The sequence below is a fragment of the Callithrix jacchus genome, chromosome 1 (genome assembly GCF_049354715.1).
Source record: "Callithrix jacchus isolate 240 chromosome 1, calJac240_pri, whole genome shotgun sequence".
NCBI classification, from domain to species: Eukaryota; Metazoa; Chordata; class Mammalia; order Primates; family Cebidae; genus Callithrix; species Callithrix jacchus.
In genome coordinates this window covers 55,668,943-55,689,409 of record NC_133502.1, presented here as the reverse complement: position 1 = coordinate 55,689,409, position 20,467 = coordinate 55,668,943, and the positions used below count along the sequence as shown (strand labels likewise).

Below are 20,467 nucleotides of genomic sequence, written 5' to 3'. Positions count from 1 at the left end.
GAGATGGGTATTATGTCCCCCATTTTATAGAGGAAAGAAACTACAGCTGTAAAAGCCAGGGTCACACACTTGTAGGGTGGACTCCACAAAGTCCCTCACTTGGCGTGTATATTCCACAGCATGGTGTTAGTATTTACAGCTCAAATACTTACAGAAGTGAATAGAGGTACCAAATGATGAAAGATGGTCTTAATAAAAAACAGCAAGTTTTTAAAGCCTTTAATATAAATTGTGGAATGAGGGTGAACTGCTGTGGGGCAGTGGTAAGGTGGCAGGAGATGAGAGGAAAATTATTTTAAATCAAAGCAGAGCCCTTTAAATAAAACATAATAGGATTTCTTTTAATCAGAGAAGCAGGATGGCATAGCACAAAGAGCAATGGCTTTAGACTCGGATCTGTATTCCATTCAGAGTGGCTGCTTCTTTTAGCTGAAATTCACCGAAGAATACAACTTTCTTATATATAAATGTATATAACATTTGCCTTGGTTCTTTCACATAACTGTTTTTGGGAGCAAATAAATTAACATAAACAAACATTTAACTAGTAAAAAAGTATATTATTAATATCTTGTTTTATTACCTAATTAAGGAGTTTCATATTTTGTCCAGATTTGATCTAAGTATGCTTTTATTAATAAATGCATTATTAGTAGTCTGCCAAAGTGAGATTCAAAAATAGACAGTCTGATGTTTAAACTGCCTTAAAGTTGGATAAAATATTTCATTACATGTATTGGTTCCTTGAATTAAAAAATAAAATAAAAACAAAACAATAAAAGCAACATAAATTTAAATAGGCAGCAGTTACGCCCAGGCTCAGGCCCTAATTTGAGTGGGATAAACGATACAGACAAGGCAAAGAACTGCCTAAAACAGGGAAGCACACTTTAAGCAATCAGAGGGCAACTAGAACTGCCCTGGTGAAATGGAGACTAAGTCAGAAGACAGAGAAAATGGAAGACAGGTCCCTAATGTTACCTCACTTTCACCACTGCACAAATTAGAGAGGCTAAAGTTATTCTTAACCTTTTTTGCCAAAGACCCCATTGACAGTCAAAGAAGTAGACTGTTTCTCAAAATAGTATTTTTAAATGCATAAACAAAAATACATAAGATTTCAAAAGAAGCAAATTATACTTGAATGCAGCTATCAAAATGCATTAAACACCATTTTATGAAATAGTAATATACATGTGAGGCAGCAATGCAGATGTGCTGTTCAGATCTTCATTTAGGAAGAACTTTCCATTCAGTCGCAAGGAGTGCATTTAGCTGACAGGCTTCAAGTAACTGTTAGCACCTTTAGAATCCTCCTTAGCTTTTGAGTCCAGGACACACTCCTCCTGAGCAGCCCCCAGCCAATGGCTCAGCCTGGCATGAGTAGTAAGGAGTGCCAGTTGGTCCAAAGAGGGACTCCTCTCACAGGCATCATTTGTTCCAGAGCTCTGTCCTGGCTAGACTGGCAGGGAATTTGTCAGGTTTGCACCACAGTCTAAGGCTTTTCCTGCCCAGTCTTGCATCCTGACCCTAAAAAAAACATTCATACACTCCAGCATCTCCGTGTCTGCTTCCAGGTGGAACCAACCAACAAAATCTGCTTCTTTATTAATGGATTAAATAACAAGACCTAGTTGCAGGTCTAATAACTACCCTAATTTTGAAATAGCAATCATTTTAAATGATATGTCAACTTAATTAGAAGAATTCTAATGTATTATGAAAGTATATATGAATGTACTTGTGGAAATTTAATAGGTACTGCTGTGTTTGTTGCCTACAATTGAAAAAAAAGCTAAATTTCAATTAGAGGTTAAAGTATGGAATTTTTTTCCTTATCCAAGTTCAGACCCCAGAATTCTACTTGCAGACCCCAAGTTAAGAATCCTGGGATAAAGTGTCTGACTTTGAAACAACCACTCTTTTAAGATACAGAAATGCACTTAGACAAGTGAAAGCTGTGGTAACAAAAGGTCTCTAACCTGGCTTTCCTACTGAGATGTCAATGAACATGTGAAAGCCTCTGTTAGATGCATAGAATATGTTATAAGATCATGTGCCCAAATGATTTAACCTTGAGGGACAAGAACAGCTTACCTAAACACATGAATGCATAATCACCTAAAAATCTAAATTGTGAAATTCAAGATTATACAATATATAATAATGTTATTTTCAGACAGTTTTTTTTAAAGAATTTACTATACCATTTAACATCAAATTGCTATATAGAACTTACTATACTATGTACTATACTATACTATACTATACTATTTATTTGCGATACAATTTATTTAATATCAAATGCTATATAGCATTTAATCCAGCAAGAAGTCCCCTGTATCTACTTGTTACTCTCTAACTTGACCCTATTCTCTTCCTGTGCTCCAAGGATAGTATCACGTTATCATTCTAACTCCAGGTGATTCCATCTGTTCTAGCCAGGCAAACAGTATATGTAGGGAGGGGGAAACAGATAAGTGAATAGCCAGATTTACAAATTTTTCTTTTTAAATAGAGACAGGGTCTCACTCTATCACTCAATCTCTACTTTTATAGTGACAGGTCTCAATACATTGCCCAGGTTGGTCATGAACTCCTGGCCTCAAGCAATCCTCCTGTCTTGGTCTCCCAAAGCACTGAAATTAGAGGCATGAGCTATTGTGCCCAGCCTCAAAATATTATTAATGCTTTAAGATTACAATAGTGCATTCAGAAGGATAAGCCTCATTTAAATTTCCAGGTGAATAATAACAAGCACTAATTTGAGTGGGAGTCCTGCATGATACAACATGATGCAGACAAGACAAAGAACTGCCCAAAATAGGGAAGCACACTTGAAGCAATCAGCGGGCAACTAGAATTGCCTTGGTGAAATGGAGAGTAAGGCAGAAGACAGAGAAAATGGCAGACAAATTCTGAGACAAAAGGTGTGAGAAAACAACAACGAAATGTAACAACTTTATAATTTTGTTAAGGAATTATAGCTACAGATACACCACTGAGAACTTATTACCAAGATTAAAATATCAAGGTCAACTTGTAATATGGAAAAGAAACAGGATCCTCCAATCTACCATTAGTTAAGTGACTCCAGGCAAATCCATTGCCCTAATATCATTCCTTTCTCTAGTAGAAGTAGGAAAGTAGAATAGAAAAAAAGAAAAAGCAACGTGTATGTATGTACACACCCCAATACACATGCAACCTAGTTTCCTCTTTCTGTTTATAACATCTGTACAGTAAGAAATGTGTCTATTTATAGGAATTCAAAATAGTCATGTTTCTTGTATACTGTACAGATGTTACCATGCATAAATTTCTACCACACTATACCAAAGATAAGCTGTAACTGAGCATTTAACCAAAGCATTTGGTGGACTTGCAAGTCTTCTGTGGCTCTGAGCTAAATAAATTCACTTTCTTTAGCCTCTCTCTTTCTCTAAGCTTTCAGAATACATTTCTATTTCTTCAGCACCCAAACAGAGAATATACTATAACTGGTAACAATGAGATCCTTTAATGGGAAGATAAGATATTCCTGACCCATTTCATAATTTCCTTAAGTCTTTAGTACTTTTGAGATTCAGTCACAGACAAGAACCAAATGATAGGTCCCTAGAGAAATATTTCATTCTCTACTTTCTCCCCAATCTTTCCAAATTAGTATTTGTGAAATATTCTGTTCTTTTCACAAAACTTTACTACGTATAAAACATGTTGCATTTATTTTGGCATCATCTCTTTATTAGCATGCAGCCAAAAAAAAACAGATTTCTATGTGTTCACCTTAATGTAGCCTTGTGAGGTAGTTTAAAATTTTTTACACACATTTGTTTGTACAGAGGAATAAATTATGTTTCAAATACAATACAACATCTTAAACACAGCCAAGTTGCTGGGATAATCCATGTTTATCACTTACTACCTCAATTCTTTGTCCACTGAACTATGATATCAGAAATCTAAGCTTGATTTGTTTTTAAGTGGATAATCCATTAACTGCTTCCATATGTCATAACTATTCAGTTGAAAAATAATTTATAAACCAATTTATTGGCCCTATCCAGCAAATATGATGTACCTGTTATAAAATATGATTACTTCAGAAAGCTAACAATTGTGGAACCACATTTTCATAATATATTAGTCTAAGTGAATTAGACTATTCATATACTTTCAGAAAGCCCTTTAATCCCTATTAAGTTAACAGTTTGTGAATAATGAAAGTAATTAATATTAATTTTACTTGACAAATCTAACAGCAATAACCTGTGAGTATACTCTAATCCATTTTCCAACAGCCTGTAAAAATTAACCAACAGATGCTTCCAATCTGGTTTAAAAAAATACACAGGTCATTAGCATTATTTTGATGATACCAAATGTTCAATATATGAATATTATGATTAAATATCAGAGAGACATATAAACAATGTTCTTTTATAACCTTGTTAAGTCTTAACAGAAGCTGGATTTAGTAAAATATGTCAGTCTTTTCTAAACTCACAATCAGCATTTGTTGTTCCTCATTATTATGCTTCAACTATGAACTTGACTGAATTTCACCAGGAATTTAAAAATCAACACGAGTACAGGAAGCACGTCTGTCTTATTCATGCTGGTATCCCCAATATCAAGCACAAAGCCCAACACACAATATGCACTCAATAAATATTTGTTGAATTAAACAGTTTGTAGCCAATAAAAAAAGTGGAAGATAGGAAAGAGGAGATATGAGGAAAAGAAAAAAGATAATCTGGAAAAGTACCTATATATAGTTCCAGAAGAATTTAAACCATGAAGAGCTAAGATGTATCCCAAAAACTTACAACAGAGAGAATCAAGAAAACCGAAGTGAGTTACTGAAAAGCAAAATAAAGTATAAAAGAAAATTATATAAGTGAATCAGGAAAAAATTACTGATTTTTCACAGTAAAAGGATTAGAGAGAATTCCTATTCCTCTACAGATACGGCACAAGGTACTTTTCCACAGAAGCTTTGTTGTAAATGGTCACAGATTAGTTTAAAAAGCAGAACAGGTAAGATCTACTTGAAAAAAAAAGGAGGAATATAATAAAAGGCAACAGGAATTAAGAAGAAATATCCAAGCCCTTATCAAGAATATCTTGGTAATATGTAAACCTAAGTAGGGCAGAAGAGTATTGCAAGAAGTCAGAATGTTTTGCTATCAGCAGACCAGGAGAAAAGATCTCAGCTAGAGTTCATTAAAGATTAAACAAGATAATATGAAGACATCACAGCTCAGGCATTGATATACCAAGTATGTGCAATAGATATTAGCTCCTTTTCCAACTCTCAGTGTGTTAGACCTGTAAATCCCAGTAGTCTAAATTTTAAAAGTCCTGAAAACCTAAAGTAGTGTGTACTATAAGAAAAAAAGCCACACTTATTTTATAACAAATAAAGGCCACGTGAGAGAAAACTTCAAGGATCTCTTTAAATGATTGGATTCAGTTCCTTTTTTCTTACTATCTATTTTGAATGCTTGGGAAGCACAAAGTATTGGCATCTATCATTTAAATACCTGGGATGGAATGTCCATCTTTGTAATCAAAGAAATAGCCTTGGTTCTCAGTCCAAACAATTACTATTGCAATAAAAAGCAGAGACATGACATTTCTCTAAAAAAAAAAAAAAAAAACCTCAGGAGAGATCCAAAATGGCTGATCACCAGCAGCTCGGGATTGTAGCTCCCAGTGAAAGCGCAGAGAACGAGCGGATGCCACACTTTCAGAAGAATTTTTGTGGCTCACAGACCAGGAGATTCCCAGCAGAGGAGCCCCACAGGTCACCAGCACGACTCTTGTGGTCAGCGCTGTGGTTTTGCCGGCACCTCAGCGCAGCGGTCCTCGGTGCAGAGTAAACGGGACTGGGTCCCCTTTTGGTCAACGTTTGGAGCTCTGGGAAGGCAAGAGTCGCCCATTCAGCTGATTGAAAAAGGGACTCAAGAGGGAAGTCAGACTGGAGATTCGCAGGCAGAAAAGCATGAATCTTAATGCCGCTGTTTAAGCTGGTGCAGTGGGTTGCTCAGATTCCAGCGCTGGGAATCAACAAGTTTGACATCCACTCAGAGACCTAATTTGAAAGTTGGGAATTACAAAGACAACAGATGGATAAATTTACAATGATGGGAAGAAACCAGCATAAAAAGTCTGAGAATACCCAAAATCAGAATGCCTCTCCCTCTACAGGGGATCACAGTTCCTCATCAACAGGGGAATAAGGCCTGATGGAGAACGAGTGAGTTCCATTAACAGAGTTAGGCTTCAGAAGGTGGATAATAAGAAACCTCTGTTAGTCAAAAGAACATGTTCTGGCCCAACATAAAGAAACTAAAAACCCTGAAAAAAGGTTTGACGAAATCCTAACGAGAATAGACAATTTAGAGAGGAATATAAGTGAATTAATGGAACTGAAGAATACAATCCAAGAACTCTGCAAAGTTTGCACAGGTTTTAACAGTCGAATCGATCAAGCAGAAGAAAGGATATCAGAGGTCTAAGACCAACTTAGTGAAATGAAACGAGAAGACAAGACTAGAGAAGAAAGAGTAAAAAGGAATGAGCAAAGTCTCCAAGTAATATGGGACTATGTGAAAAGACCTAATTTACCTCTTCATGAATATCATGAAGAGAATGAATCCAAGCTGGAAAATATTCTTCAGGGTATTATTCAGGAAAACTTTCCTAACCTAGTAAGGCAGGACAATACTCAACTCCAGGTAATACAGAGAACACCACAAAGATATTCCTCAAATAGAGCAACCCCAAGACACATAATCGTTAGATTCACCAGGGTTGAAATAAAAAAGAAAATTCCAAGGGCAGCTAGAGAGAAAGGTCAGGTTACCCATAAAGGGAAGCCTATCAGACTCAGAGCAGATCTCTCAGCAGAAACCCTACAAACTAGAAGAGAGTGGGGGTCGATATTTAATATCCTCAAAGAAAAGAATTTTCAACCCATATTCAAAATCCAGCCAAACTAAGCTTCATAATTGGAAAAATAAAATTTTTCACAAACAAGCAAGCACTCAGAGATTTCATCACCACGAGGCCTGCTTTACAAGAGGTTCTGAAAGAAGCATTACACAGTTTTCAGTAGCCTCTCAGCTTCACTTAACCTCTTCTTACTCCAGCCTACTTTATACACAATGTTAGATTCATCTTACTGAAACATAGCTCTAACCATGTATTCCATGTATGTGTTCTCTCTCTGCTATTAGACTGTAAGCTCTTTATAGGCAGGATCTGTGTCTGAGTCATCTTTGTATCTTGCCTAGTACCTACCAATAAATACTTCCTGAATGGAAAAAAAAAAAGTAAACAACCAGTATCAGTCATCCCAAAAACTTACCAAAAGGTAAAGAGTATCTCCATAATGAAGAATCTATATCAACTAATAGGTAAAATAGCCAGCTAGCATTAAATGACAATACTAAGCTAACAGATATCAATATTAATCCTAAATTTAAATGGATTAAATGCCCCAGTCAAAGACACAGGCAAGCAAATTGAATAAAAAGTCAAAACCCATCAGTACGTTGTATCCAGATCCATCTCAAAAGCAAGAACACACAAAGACTCAAAGGATTGGAGGAAGACTCACCAATCAAATGGAGAGAAAAAAAAAAACAACAGGAGTTGTAACTTTTGTCTCTGACAAAATAGACTTTAATAGAAACAAAGAAGGACATTACATAATGGTAAAGGGATCAATGCAACAACAGGAGTCAATGATCATAAATATATATGCACCCAATATAGGAACACCCAGATAAAGACAAGTTCTTAATGACTTAAAAAGAGACTTGGACTCCGCACAATAACAGCAGGAGACTTTGACACCACATTGTTAATATTCAATGGATCAACGAGACAGAAAATTAACAGGGACATCTATGATTTGAACTTAGATCTGGAACAAGTAAACTCAGCGAATATTTATAGAATTCTTCACCCCAGGTCTACAGAACATATATTTTTCTCAGTATCATATTACACCTATTTTGAAAGTGACCACATAATCGGAAGTAAATCACTCTTCAGCATTTACATAGCATTTCACAGACTTAAATGAAATATTGGTTAGCTGTTTGTTTGTTATTTTCTTCCCTTATTCCTTCCTGTCTCTGCTACTAAGCACAATTATCGGCATAAAAGAGGTTTTAAATACCTATTTTTAGACTGCATTCCAGCCTAGGCAATAGAACAAGACTCCTGTTCTCTCCCCCTTTCTCTTTCTCTTTCTTTCAAAAAAAGAAAGAAAGAAAGAAAGAAACACAGTTGATTTTATAATCAGGAAGCAAAAAGTGATTTTTTTGCAAATGCAACTGTTATTCTCCTCCTTAACCTAAAATGCTTCAAAGGCTCCTCATTCATTACAGGACTTGGCATGAACCTTTATGACCTAGGCCCTTCCTAGTCTCTGCCTTTCTACCTTTGTCTATGTCAATAACCTAAAACAAACAAACAAAAAAAACCTCACTATTCTTCAGTAATTACCATCCTTCCCTGCCTAGTTGTGATGAAAATCAGCCAGCAGCCAATACCTCTGTCTCTGCGCTGGCTTGCTAAAGGGTAGAGAGACAAATGGATTTTCACCTTGGAATGAACAACACATAAGTGACCAGATTTAATTTTGTTTTGGTTTTGGGTTTTTCTTTTTGTTTTTGTTTTAGTAGAAATGAGTGTCTCACCATGTTGGCCAGGCTGGTCTCAAACTCCTGGTCTCAAGTGATCCACCCACCTCAGCCTCCCAAAGTGCTGAGATTACAGGTAGGAGCCACCATGCCTGGCAATAATTTTGAATTCTGCAGAAATTACAAAATTGATTCAAACAAAGTACATTGGAGTCAGGGGGATCGGTCAATGTAACATGTGGACCCAGTGCCTCAGCTGCCAGACCACAAATAAAGAGACCACATGGAGCAACCTGTCTACCAGAGCAGTCTTGTCTAAGCTCTCTGGACATCTTTCTCTTTCCTTCCTTTCTGATCTTTCCAATTAAATGTCTATACAAAATCCTGTTGCTTTGAACGTAGCGATGACTAGCCTTTCCTATAAAATACTCTGAAGTGTTTTGCATGTAATTATACATTTAACTGCCATATATTTTCCTTGATTGCCATATGACCAGTAATACTAAAAAGCACTCTTAGGACTTCTCAAATAATACATTCTAGGGATTATTCTTTAAAATGAAGTCCTGAAAAAATATTCACCTTCACAGCTCATCTCTGCTTACCACTGAGAAATGTTAGCCCTGCTCAGAGTCACAACCCTGGGCTTCCCCAGCTTTTGTGTTACCCCTGGGAATGTCATCTACTGTCACAGAAAAAAAGAAAGCAGCATTTGAGCTGAGTTGAGACAGAAGATGTCATAGTCCTCTGCCAGCCTCTAAGTCAAGTGAAAGAGATACCAGGCCAAAGGGCCAGTAGTACAAAGGTAGAGAGAGATGGAAATATGGAGTACGCAAAAAATGATCACCATTTCACCTTAATCTTTTTAACTAGTATTAGATCAAGCAAATATATCCGTTTTTTTTAACCTTGAATCTCAAAGCTAAAGTTAGATGACTTAAGAATTTTTTAAAGGTCCAATTATTTCATTTAGGGCTAACACTACAGCTAAATTAAAGACATGCTAACAAGTTTCCCTTTTGAGCCTCATTAATTAAGAAAGTAATCAGAGTACAGAGAAAAAAAAGAAGAGTAGCTGTATGGCAGCATGACTTAAATAGTTCTTAGGTACCACCATTTGTACCTACTAGGAAAGCAAAAAGAAAACTAATCAATTCCAGATTAGGAAATCTAAAATCCTGAAGTGTTTTACATGTAAATACAAATTTTAACTGCCATATATTTTCTTTGATTGCCAGAAGAGTACACTAATCTTATTCAAAGAAAATTTCGATCCCCCATAATCAAAAGGTAAAATTAAAATCTTATTCACAAGTTTACTAGGGTGAGCTTGCTAAGAAAATTCTCCCTGTGTTCAAAGACCAAAAATATACCATTTTTAATATTTTAGTTAGGATAAATGGTACTCAAAAATATCTGTTAATGGTTTTTGATTTAACAAATTCTACAAAACTACCTTAATTTACAATTACCTTTTAAAGAGAGTTTCTAATTTACATTAAGAATTTTTTAATTTTCAATTACCTTTTAGAAAGAGTTTCTAATCTTTCAAAAAGTCATTCAAAGGAATACAAATCAATTTTTAAAATATCTGCCAACATTCTTTGGCTGCTGTGCTCCAAGTTAAATCAGATATATAAAGCATCTAGCATGGTGCCTAGCTAACAATAAACATTTAAGAAGTCAACCCGACCCTCTACACAAAGGTCTCTGACCTGTATCCATCCAATACAATCTCTCCTTGCTAGCTTTTCCTTTGTGCTATGAGCTCAGGGATACAGGTGGCATAATTCTACAGTGAAAAAGTGCTTTTTGAAAATTAAAAGGTAACTATTGATCTAAGTGTTTTGCACTACAGACCTAAAATGTAAGTTTTATATAATACTTAAAAATTCTGTGTGGATATCAGTCTTGAAATGTAAGTAGGAGGCCCATGAAATTGGATGAAATAAGTTCAATTTTCAGACATAAGTAATATTTAAGCACTTTTTAAAAAATCACACTGCACAGGTAAAAATTATCACAAAACATTTTGGAAAATGAACACCATTGCTTTTAATGACAAGATCATATAACCTACTCAAATACTTCTCTCCTTCAAGCTAACTTTTAAGACACTATAAATTTGATATTTCACGCGACTCACAGCAATTAATTAGATTATGTGATACTCACTGTAATATTAAAGGCTAGTAAAACTCTAAGTAGAAGAAAGAGAACATTTTGTTTTTCTATTTTTTAAACTAAAGGAAATTCTCATGCCAAAACTGTCTCTGAAAATATCCTCCTTTACAAAAGTCTAATTTACCCCAATGGAATATCTTCAAAAATAATACTATATAGAAAATTTAATAATTAAAATTTTATATGCACCATCTATATTTTTAAAACAGAATTCACTTTTTAAGCACTTTATTTCATTATATTATTTATTTATACATTAGTGATATAAAAATATCATGTACAAGATTCATAAAATATTGTTTTCCAAAGGTTGGTATATAGTGTCAATATAAAAATTCTAAAGGTTGATATATAAAAAGTATCAATGTTAAAATTCTAAAATTAAATTAACAAATAAGCAATATGATAAACTTACCTTTGTGTTGGCAACAAAAGGTATTCTCAAGTTTACAAAGCAAATCCACATTTTCATACTTATTTTCATTTACTTTTATCCAGAAACAGTTTTCAGTCATTTCATGAGGTCTGATCTACAATCAGAGAGAAGACTGATTCATAAATGAGTGTTTCACCTGTCCCAGGCCAAGCACTATGCATAGACGCTGAGAACCATAGCTGCCAGCAGATATTTACAAAGTCATATCTGTAAGATTTTTCCCCAAAGTGTGTTCAATGAGATACAAGTTCTGAAGGATGTTAAGATCTTATTAGGAAGAAAACACTTCCATGATCCAATAGTTAAGGATTTGAAATATGATTTAATTCGCTTCTTCTCAATTGCATTTCTCATAGTCTCTAATAATGCTCATCTGCACCATACATCTTGAAGGGCAGGATACATTATTACAGCATTTTCCAAGTTTCTGTTACCATGAAACTATTTTTCTGCAGGATTCAGAATTCCTAAGATCTGACTAGATATTATCTTCTGACAACTAGTTAACACTTTCCCAACAACTATCAATAGAGAAGATTCCTAAGAACACTATCATTTTTGTTTCTGAAAAATACTTCATAAACATAGGGTTCACTGCAATGTTTAATTATCAATTTAAGTACAAATCACATTCCACTGAAACAATATCAACTCTCAACAAACTTATAAACCAGAAAGTCTTAGTCAATATCAAAGGGCTTTATCCCAATATTTTTTTAAAAAAGCTATTTTATTTACTGTCACTTTGATTAATGACATAAGAAATTATGCATACATTATGTATAAATTAAATCCCATTAAAAATTATGTATATATTTAAATTAGATTTAAATTTAGCTGGAAGTATTTTCCTCTATTAATTTGTTTTACCTTTAACCAATTCAATCTTCTCATACTGATTTCAGGTTTAAATTCTTTCTTTGGTTTCAACCCAAATGGTAGGGTTGGTAGAGGAGGAGAACTTTGTCCTCCAAGGAATCCCAGGGGAGGTGGTGGAGGCACAGGACCACCAAATGGCATCCGCATTCCTGGAAGTGGAGGTGGTGGGGGTGGAGGGGGTGGAGGTGGCACCCCTCCACCAGAGGGCAGTGGAGGCGGAGGAGGAATTGCTGAGCAGCCAGTTCCACCTTCTTTTGAGGAAGGCAAAGGAATATTACAATCAGCTGGCAAGGCACCAAACTGGAGAGAAAAAAAAACGTAAGAGACGTAACTAAAAACATATCTATAAAACATGTAAATAAACACTTTACTCAAAAATAAGGTACTCATTTAAACCAAAAATAATTATTAGTAATTTTATATGGTTTAACCAAAAATCAAAATTCCAACAATTTTTCTTCTAATTTAAGAATAAAACTATAGCTTTTTTTCCTCATAAAAACATAGTTGCCAGAAGTATAATTCCCTGATTTGAGGCAGTTATGACCATCTAGGTAGAAACATCCAGGAGGGAAATGAATATATGGATCTAGACTTAAAAATCCGCAGCTGAAGCCAGGGAAGTAGGTAAGTTCACTCACAGTACAGAGAGAACATGTAGCATGACAAAGGGTCTATGGACAGAGTTCTTTGGAACTCAAGTATTTAAGTGATAAGTAAAAAATTAAGATCTCAAAGAAAGGGCTTAAATGGTATTGCCACATCATGCCTTTGCTCAAATCTTCTCAATAGTGTCCTAATGCACTTGAGAAAACAATAACAACAACAAACTAAAAATATTCGTAGGGTCTATATCAGTTTGTCACAGTCTGGTTCCTGCCATCTAGTCTTGCAGGTGACTTTCTTCTAAGTCCATGTATGTGCCAACCTCATGCTAATTTCAGGGCCCTTGTACATGCTGTTCCCTCTACCTGGAACATTCCCCTCCCTGACTATCTCCTACTAGCCTCTTCAGTCTGAGCTAACAGGTCCCTTCCTTGGGAAAGCCTTATCTGCTCACTCATTTTACACTCATGGCATCTTATACTTTTCAATGGCTATTAGCAAAAGTGTGAAATATTTAAGGAAACATTAGCATTTATCTCTTTGACAGATTATAAGCTTGATGAGGTAAATGACTATCTTGCATTATTTACTGCTCTTTCCTCCCCACCCAGAGCAGTGACTGGTACATGATAACCATGGAAAAAATGCATAGAATAAATGCATTGAAGAAAAGAAGAGAAAAAGACAAGGACAGGGTCAAAAACCACGAATGAAGAGAGCACCCCCTAAGAAAGACTGTTCTGCAGAATCAAATGCCACAGAAAAGCAATGTAAAATCAGGGGTGAAAAAGAACCACCTGTGTCCACTGGTCACTTTTGTCCTTATGTTTCCATGGCATAATAAGAATTTAACGGGTGCCTTTCAATGGATACACAGAAGATATTCTGGGTTAATAAATAACTTTTTGGAATATGATTAGCTTCTTGAAATTACAAACATAAATTCTAACTACCTTTCAGGGCATTTAATAAATGTTAAGTAATTTCAAATTTTTATGGCCCAATTATGAAAAATAGACCATGTATAAAAGCTTGAAATCAATGACATCTGAAATCATCACAAAGAAAAAGAGAAAATAGCATTATAAAAGAAGTTGAGACCACAAATCAAAAGCATGCCTTATCAAAACCATTAAGTGTAAGGAAGAACTAGTTCAGCGTTAATCTGGGTTGCTGTGATCAAAGGTGGTACTACCCTTTGAATGTATTTTATAGTTAACTATCAATGTCTTAAAGATATGGCTGAATTTCTGCTCTAGAATAGCTCATTTGAAAAAGTGTGAAGCCTGACTTGAAGGTATGGTTTGGGAGGCCAGTCACTGTGACTAACTTGTTCTTCACTACATCCATCACCTAAAGTACCTGGTTGTCAAGAGACTACAGGAGCAAAGGAATCAAATCAAATAACAGAACACATTTTATTCATACTCTTCATAGTCAGCATAGCTTTGAACAAAAATAAGGGTCTTATCTTAAGATAAATGCTCACATTTTATAAGAATTAAACTAGAATCCAAAAAAAGAATTTGCCAGTTGTTCTTCCAACATGAATATGGTGGCCAATATTAAGTATCTAATTCTGGCTTTTCTTCTCAGAGCCATAAACATGTGTCATCCACTATGTACAATTTAAAACAATTTAGGAGATCCCTTGATTTAATTTCACTTTTAAAACGTACATGTATTTCCATTTTATATAAAAGCACTATGCAACAATAACTTATCCAAAAATGGTGGAGACATTTTTTTATAAACTGGAATTTTCTAGAGAAGATTTACAAATAAATCTTCAACTGGAAATAAATAAAAAGAGAGTTCTTAAATTTACATTAGCCCAGACCAAGAAAAACTTGTCATAAATATTTCAGCCATTGTCTATAACTCAATCTGAAGTAGAGACACAATCAAATGTTTCTTTTAATATGAGAAACAAGGAGCCATATGGGAAAGACAAAAAAAGATACTTCCCTCTTGCAGCACTAAAGAAAGATGAATGCGAATAATTTTCCTGTAAATAGGAGATTTTAATTTTTTTCTAAAATTGAATACTAACAGATAGCTATCTCTTAAGGTATCTCCAGACAGCCTCAATAACAAAACTATCCACTAAGCATTTAAAAGATAACAAAATTGCCAATAAGACAGGATATAGTATACCTGAGACTACTTCAACATAACCATAAATTAAGATGAAAGGAAAATAGCAAAACTATACTTATTGCTCATCATCCTGTACGTAAATCTACATGAAGAAATTTAGCTATGAATATTCTGCCTCCTTACTTAAATCCACATAAAGCATGCAGATGACATATTTCTTGCTTTCTAAATGTTTTATGTGTAGAGGGTTCATGGGAGCTATCTGCTTCATAATCCAGATTTACTCTCTTTTTTGTCATGTTTTAAATCTGTTTACTTTGGAAATTGAAAAATTATCAGAAAATGTTCTCATTCAGCTAGAGGTTATCTTTTACTGCAGGGGACCCCTAGGCTGAAGGTTTTGAAACATAAATAGGTTGAGCAATAATTTCCTGTAGTGGGATAAAGATCAGTGATGAATAACAAATCTGAGAGTAGAAGATTTTCTTACTCTTTGTGCTTAATTATTAGGAAACAGGTGACATTAGGAACAAAACCCAAATAAAACATAAGAATGCCGATTAATTAGTAAAAGCTTAAATATTCATACATATAGAAAAAAATGATTAAAAAATAGCAAAACACAAGTACATATAAATAATGCTATAGAAACATGCAAGCGAAACTAAAGTTTAAACATTTTGATGCTATGAAGATATAACATAACCTTTGCTCCCTCACTGTGTTTTCCAATACCCAAATTTGCTCAGGGTAGAATTTTACCTGAGATTTAAAAGTTTGTAACTCTGCTTGAAGCTCATTAATCTTTGCCTCTTTCTTCAGCAATTCAGCCTGAGTTTCTTGGTGGTCGGTAAACTCTTTTTCAAACTGAAACAAATTAAAAATAATAAAAACAGAAAGATGAAAATGAAAAGCTATTCTCTATCTAGAAGTATGACTGGAATGATCTGCCAGTAGAACACAAGTTCCTGGATTGGTTTCATGAAAGGAGTGGTAGAGTTTTGAAAAGTCACTGACAGTCTTTCTCTAGGCCCCTCCAGGTCCCACCAAAATCATTCATTCACAAGGGGGCAGAAAAAGCCAGAGACAAGTCTGTGACCTTCTCTCAGCAAAGCAACTGGCCAGTTATCTGCAACCTTGGCATTTTTCTTCAAAGTCTCTAAATATCATTGCGACTTTGTATAAATAGAGAGCAAAGCACTGTATGAATTTCTTGCATCCTCCAGCCGCAAAAATTTATACTTGAAACTTATCTGATGTTAATCAACATGATTTAGAGGATTCCATTCTAATATTTTGTATTAATAACTCCATTCTCTTCAGTTTCTTTTTTCTTATAACAACATAATGTCTCCTAATATCTTTGGGAAAATAATAATAAATTAATTTTTCAAAGTCCCTGGTGAAATACCTTCTGGAGAAAAAGGCAAACAAAAAAATTTGGTGAATCCAGTGAGTTTTCTATAATAATTTATATAGCCACTCATCACAAGTTCTCATCTTGCATTCCAATAGGTTCAAGTTTGCCATTATTATGACTAAAAGCCTCCCAAAAGTAGTGAGCTTAAATAGTTTTGTCTCACAATCAAAAACAAGCATTTGACTTTCTTAAAAAAGAGAAATGAAAAATAAATCAATCAAAAAAATGCAACTATCTCACAAATGTAGCCTCTACATTTTAAATACATTCAAACCTCAATTAGGAAAATAACAACAATGTAGAATTCCACCATTTACAAAGGGCTTTCATTTTTACTTAGTTTACAAAGGGAATATTATTTTGTCCTTAACAACACAAAGAAGCAGTTGCTAGTCCCTCATAGCTAGTAAAAGATGTGAGATTAAAAAGCCAGATTTCCTGCCTTCTAAGTCTGAGTTCAAACGAAATTATACCACTTCCCTGCAATTAATGTTTAGATAATGCTTTACAGTTTTACTTAATAGACTAATTTGGAACAGTTTTAGGTTCACAGCAAAACTGAGCAGAAAATAGAGATTTTCCATGTAGCCCCTACCCCTATCCATGCATTCTTTCCCCACAATGCTTTATAGCTTTTAAAGCACAAAAAGAAGCATTCTTAAATTTCATTATAAAACCTCTGTGAAATAAAAAATATTGCTTTAATTCCTACTTTACAGAGAAAGAAGGTAAATTTCAAACTACTGATCCTCTCAGTCTCGACCTTGTGTTCCTTTATTAAGATAACAAAAACTAATTGGTAAAAACTGTCCACATGTCCTTCAGCTGACCTAAGCCACAGCCACATTACCATTCCCCGCTGCTGCTACTACTACAGCTCCTACAAACCCCTCTTACCGTTAAATAATTAAAAAGATCCTAGGCCTAAATCTAATCAAATTACTAATCTACAAAACAAGCCATGCATGAGTCTCAGAGGTCCACCCACCTTCCCCTGTCACCCACTGCTTCCCCCTAAGGACTTGCTAAATCAATTGCTTTTACATCTCCCTTTCATAGTTAACCCCTCTGTGCTTTCATCACTCATTTTACTCCTTATAACCTTTCTCACCATAATCTCTCCTTTGCTTACAATTCAACTTCTTCAAAGATTTGGATTCTTGTTCTCTTGCTACTCCTTGATTGCTCCTACCAACTCCTGCTATGGGTTTCTATAAAATCCAACCCATACTCACTTTTCTGACCTGTTGAACTTCATTCATGTCATTATCCATCACAAGTTAGCTATGATTCATTCTAAAAATGCTGACCTACCAAATTCTAATTCCCAAAGTTCAAATTCCCTGTACTTCTTTCAGCCTCATCTTAGGTGATCACTCCAGGGCCATCCTATATCAATATCATAGCCACTGGCCACAAATGAGTATTTAAATGTAAACTTAAATAACAAAAATAAAAAAATTCAGTTCCTCTATCACATCAGCCATTTTAAAAAGTATACAGGAGGTACATATGGCTGATGGCTACCATGTTGAACAATATAGATTATAAAACATTTCCATCATCCCATATTCGACAGGTCAGTTCTATAGAATAAAATACCTACAAATAAGCCTCCATATTCAGTGTCTTTTCCTGTATGTTCCATTACAACACACACTTCTGGTTTTCCTGCTACTCCTTGATTGCTCCTACCAATTACTGTTACGGGTTTCGACAAAATCCAACCCATTAATGTTGGCACTCTATAGAACTCTTTCCTCACCCCCCTCCTGCTTGTCTCATCTTCCACACCCATGTTTAAATCATCACGCATACACTGATGGCTTCCAAATCACTATCAACAGCTCAGCTTCTCATCTGAATTCCAGGCTACAATTCCACTTAATGAAATCTTTTCAAGACAGATGAAAAAAAGCAGTATTTTCCAAACCAAACATGTTCCCCTCTGCAAGAATTGTTTTTTGAATGTTGCTATTCTCTGTAAAGGACAGCTCAAATTATATGACTCCTATGTTTTTAAACTATCAATGGCTTCATTATAATCATTATTATCTAAGAATTCTATAGGATCTGGCCCTAATCTACCTATTTCTCATTACACAATAAATATTTAACAACATACCGGAGATAAGCCCCTCAGAGTGGTAGGTCCCAGAGACACAGTGAAACAGAATATGGTCAGTGTACTTTTAGTAAGCACAGTGGCTGATGGAGAAGTAAAAGCAAACTAACAACCCTAAATCCATTAAAAATACCAGCAACAAAGAAAAGAGAAAGAGAGAGAGAGAGAGAGAAAGAGAAAGCTGCGCAATGATTCCTGGAGGAATGATGCTTGACCTCAAAGTCTGAAAAACTTACTAGCACTTTAGCACGTGGATGAATGACAAGCAATACTTTGTAAGGGGCACAAAGAGAGGTATGAGAATAAACTGAAGGGGATAAAGCCAGAGACGTGCATAGAAATAAAACTATTGAAATAAATTTTGCAATAAGTCAACAAGTTAATTCTTTTTTCCTAAAAACCATGGAGAGTAACTGGGGTATGTATAATAAATAAATAACATAATCAAATTTTTACTTTCAAAAACTCAACCGGCAGCAGTGTGAAAGACCGGCTGAAAAAGACATACTACGGGCATGGAAATTAGTTTGGAGGCTGCTGTAGTTATCCATGCGAGAACTGAAGGCCTGCCTGAATTGAGGTGGAGAACAGGGTAATGACAAAGAAATGAAAAAAGACTACAGAACCCAAAAATGTTAGTATCTGACTGAATGAATGAAGCGAGTGAGAGGAGTATATCTAAGATGACTACGGGTTTTGTGGTTTTACAAGCTGGAAGCAAAGTGTTGTTATTTCGGGAAAATAAATAAGGTTATAAAATGCAGGGGGAAACGGTATTTTTAGGGAGAAGAAAGATAAATTTGGCTTTGGATATGCTAAGCTTGAGATACGTATAGGAAATTCAAAAGAAATTTAGATATCCCTCCTTTTGGCTATCTTGCATTGTTCTTCGTACTGATTCCTCAGAGCTCAGCTTAGATGTCACTTCCTTGGAGAAGGCTTCTCTGGCCACCCATGAGTAGGTGACGGACCTTTCCTCTAGGCTTACCTACAACATAGGGTTTGTCTACCTACCAACTGCACACTGTAATATAAAATTATCAAAATATATAATACTATAATACACCTCAATAACACTCACTAACCTGAAAACTCATAAATGTAAGAAACTTTCTGACTGTATTCATCATCTTTCCAGTGTCTTACATTTATAATTAAAGTCAAATAAATATTTGTTGAACAAAGTGATGAGCCAACCCCTGTCAAATCTTCCTTTATATGCTGAATGACTATGTCAACATAGTCACTCTCCCAGCATCAGAAACCTTTGAGAGGTCATTTTCTTTTTGACAACTAAGACAAAGTTCACTGCTGCACAGCAAGAAAAAATGTTACATTCTTCTTATGACAAGTAAGAATGAAAAAGTCTCTCTACAATATCAGTATGTGCACTATCCTATTTCATAAACCCTAGACTAAATTTCATAAGGCAAAAGAATTATTTCAGGACTTAAGATAAAAATTATAAAAATAACCACAGTCGTAATTAGCATATTAAGAACATTTATTAATTTGCTCATACTGAAAATAACTATTACTTAAAAAAAAATTTCCACATCCTCCCCTATAAAAAGATAGCTGAAATATAAACTTTGCTTTAGCGTTTTTGTAATATCTATAGTCAAATCACTGTAGCCTTGGGGATAAAATGAATCTCCATTAAAAGCACACCTTATAAAAACTGATATGATAGCCTTCTTCTCGAAAAAGAGTTACTAGAGCAATATTACACTTACAAAATTACACGCAAAAAATGTTGAAAAACACAGTTAAGGTTGAGGCTCTGCTTAATTTCATTCCTTAGGGTGAATGTATTAGTGCATCTGTACACGAAGGTTGATAATTCAATATTCTCTATATACTTTCTGACATTTCTGGTCTTCATTTTTCAAATTTATGCACCAAAATAAAGAATGTGTCTAGCAACCACGATAGCTTCCTGCCTAAAGCAAAGTATTTACATGTGTCCTTATAAAGCTATCAGAACAAAGTTTTTGCTGATATATACAAAATGATATGGCAATAGAAATAGTTTATGGAGCAAATAGTATTTT

General features: G+C 34.9%; 1 protein-coding gene across 2 annotated transcripts in view; it reads right to left on the bottom strand.

The window, feature by feature from the left end:
* The window catches only part of DIAPH3 (diaphanous related formin 3), a 506,459-nt gene that overhangs the window by 292,544 nt on the left and 193,448 nt on the right, over positions 1 to 20,467 (bottom strand). For both annotated transcript variants that reach the window (XM_035296778.3, XM_035296781.3), the window contains 3 exons: positions 15,631 to 15,735; positions 12,154 to 12,462; positions 11,263 to 11,377 (listed from right to left, as the gene is read on the bottom strand). In XM_035296778.3, coding sequence (XP_035152669.1) covers positions 11,263 to 11,377; positions 12,154 to 12,462; positions 15,631 to 15,735 — 529 coding nt within the window. The remainder of the gene's footprint in view (positions 1 to 11,262; positions 11,378 to 12,153; positions 12,463 to 15,630; positions 15,736 to 20,467) is intronic.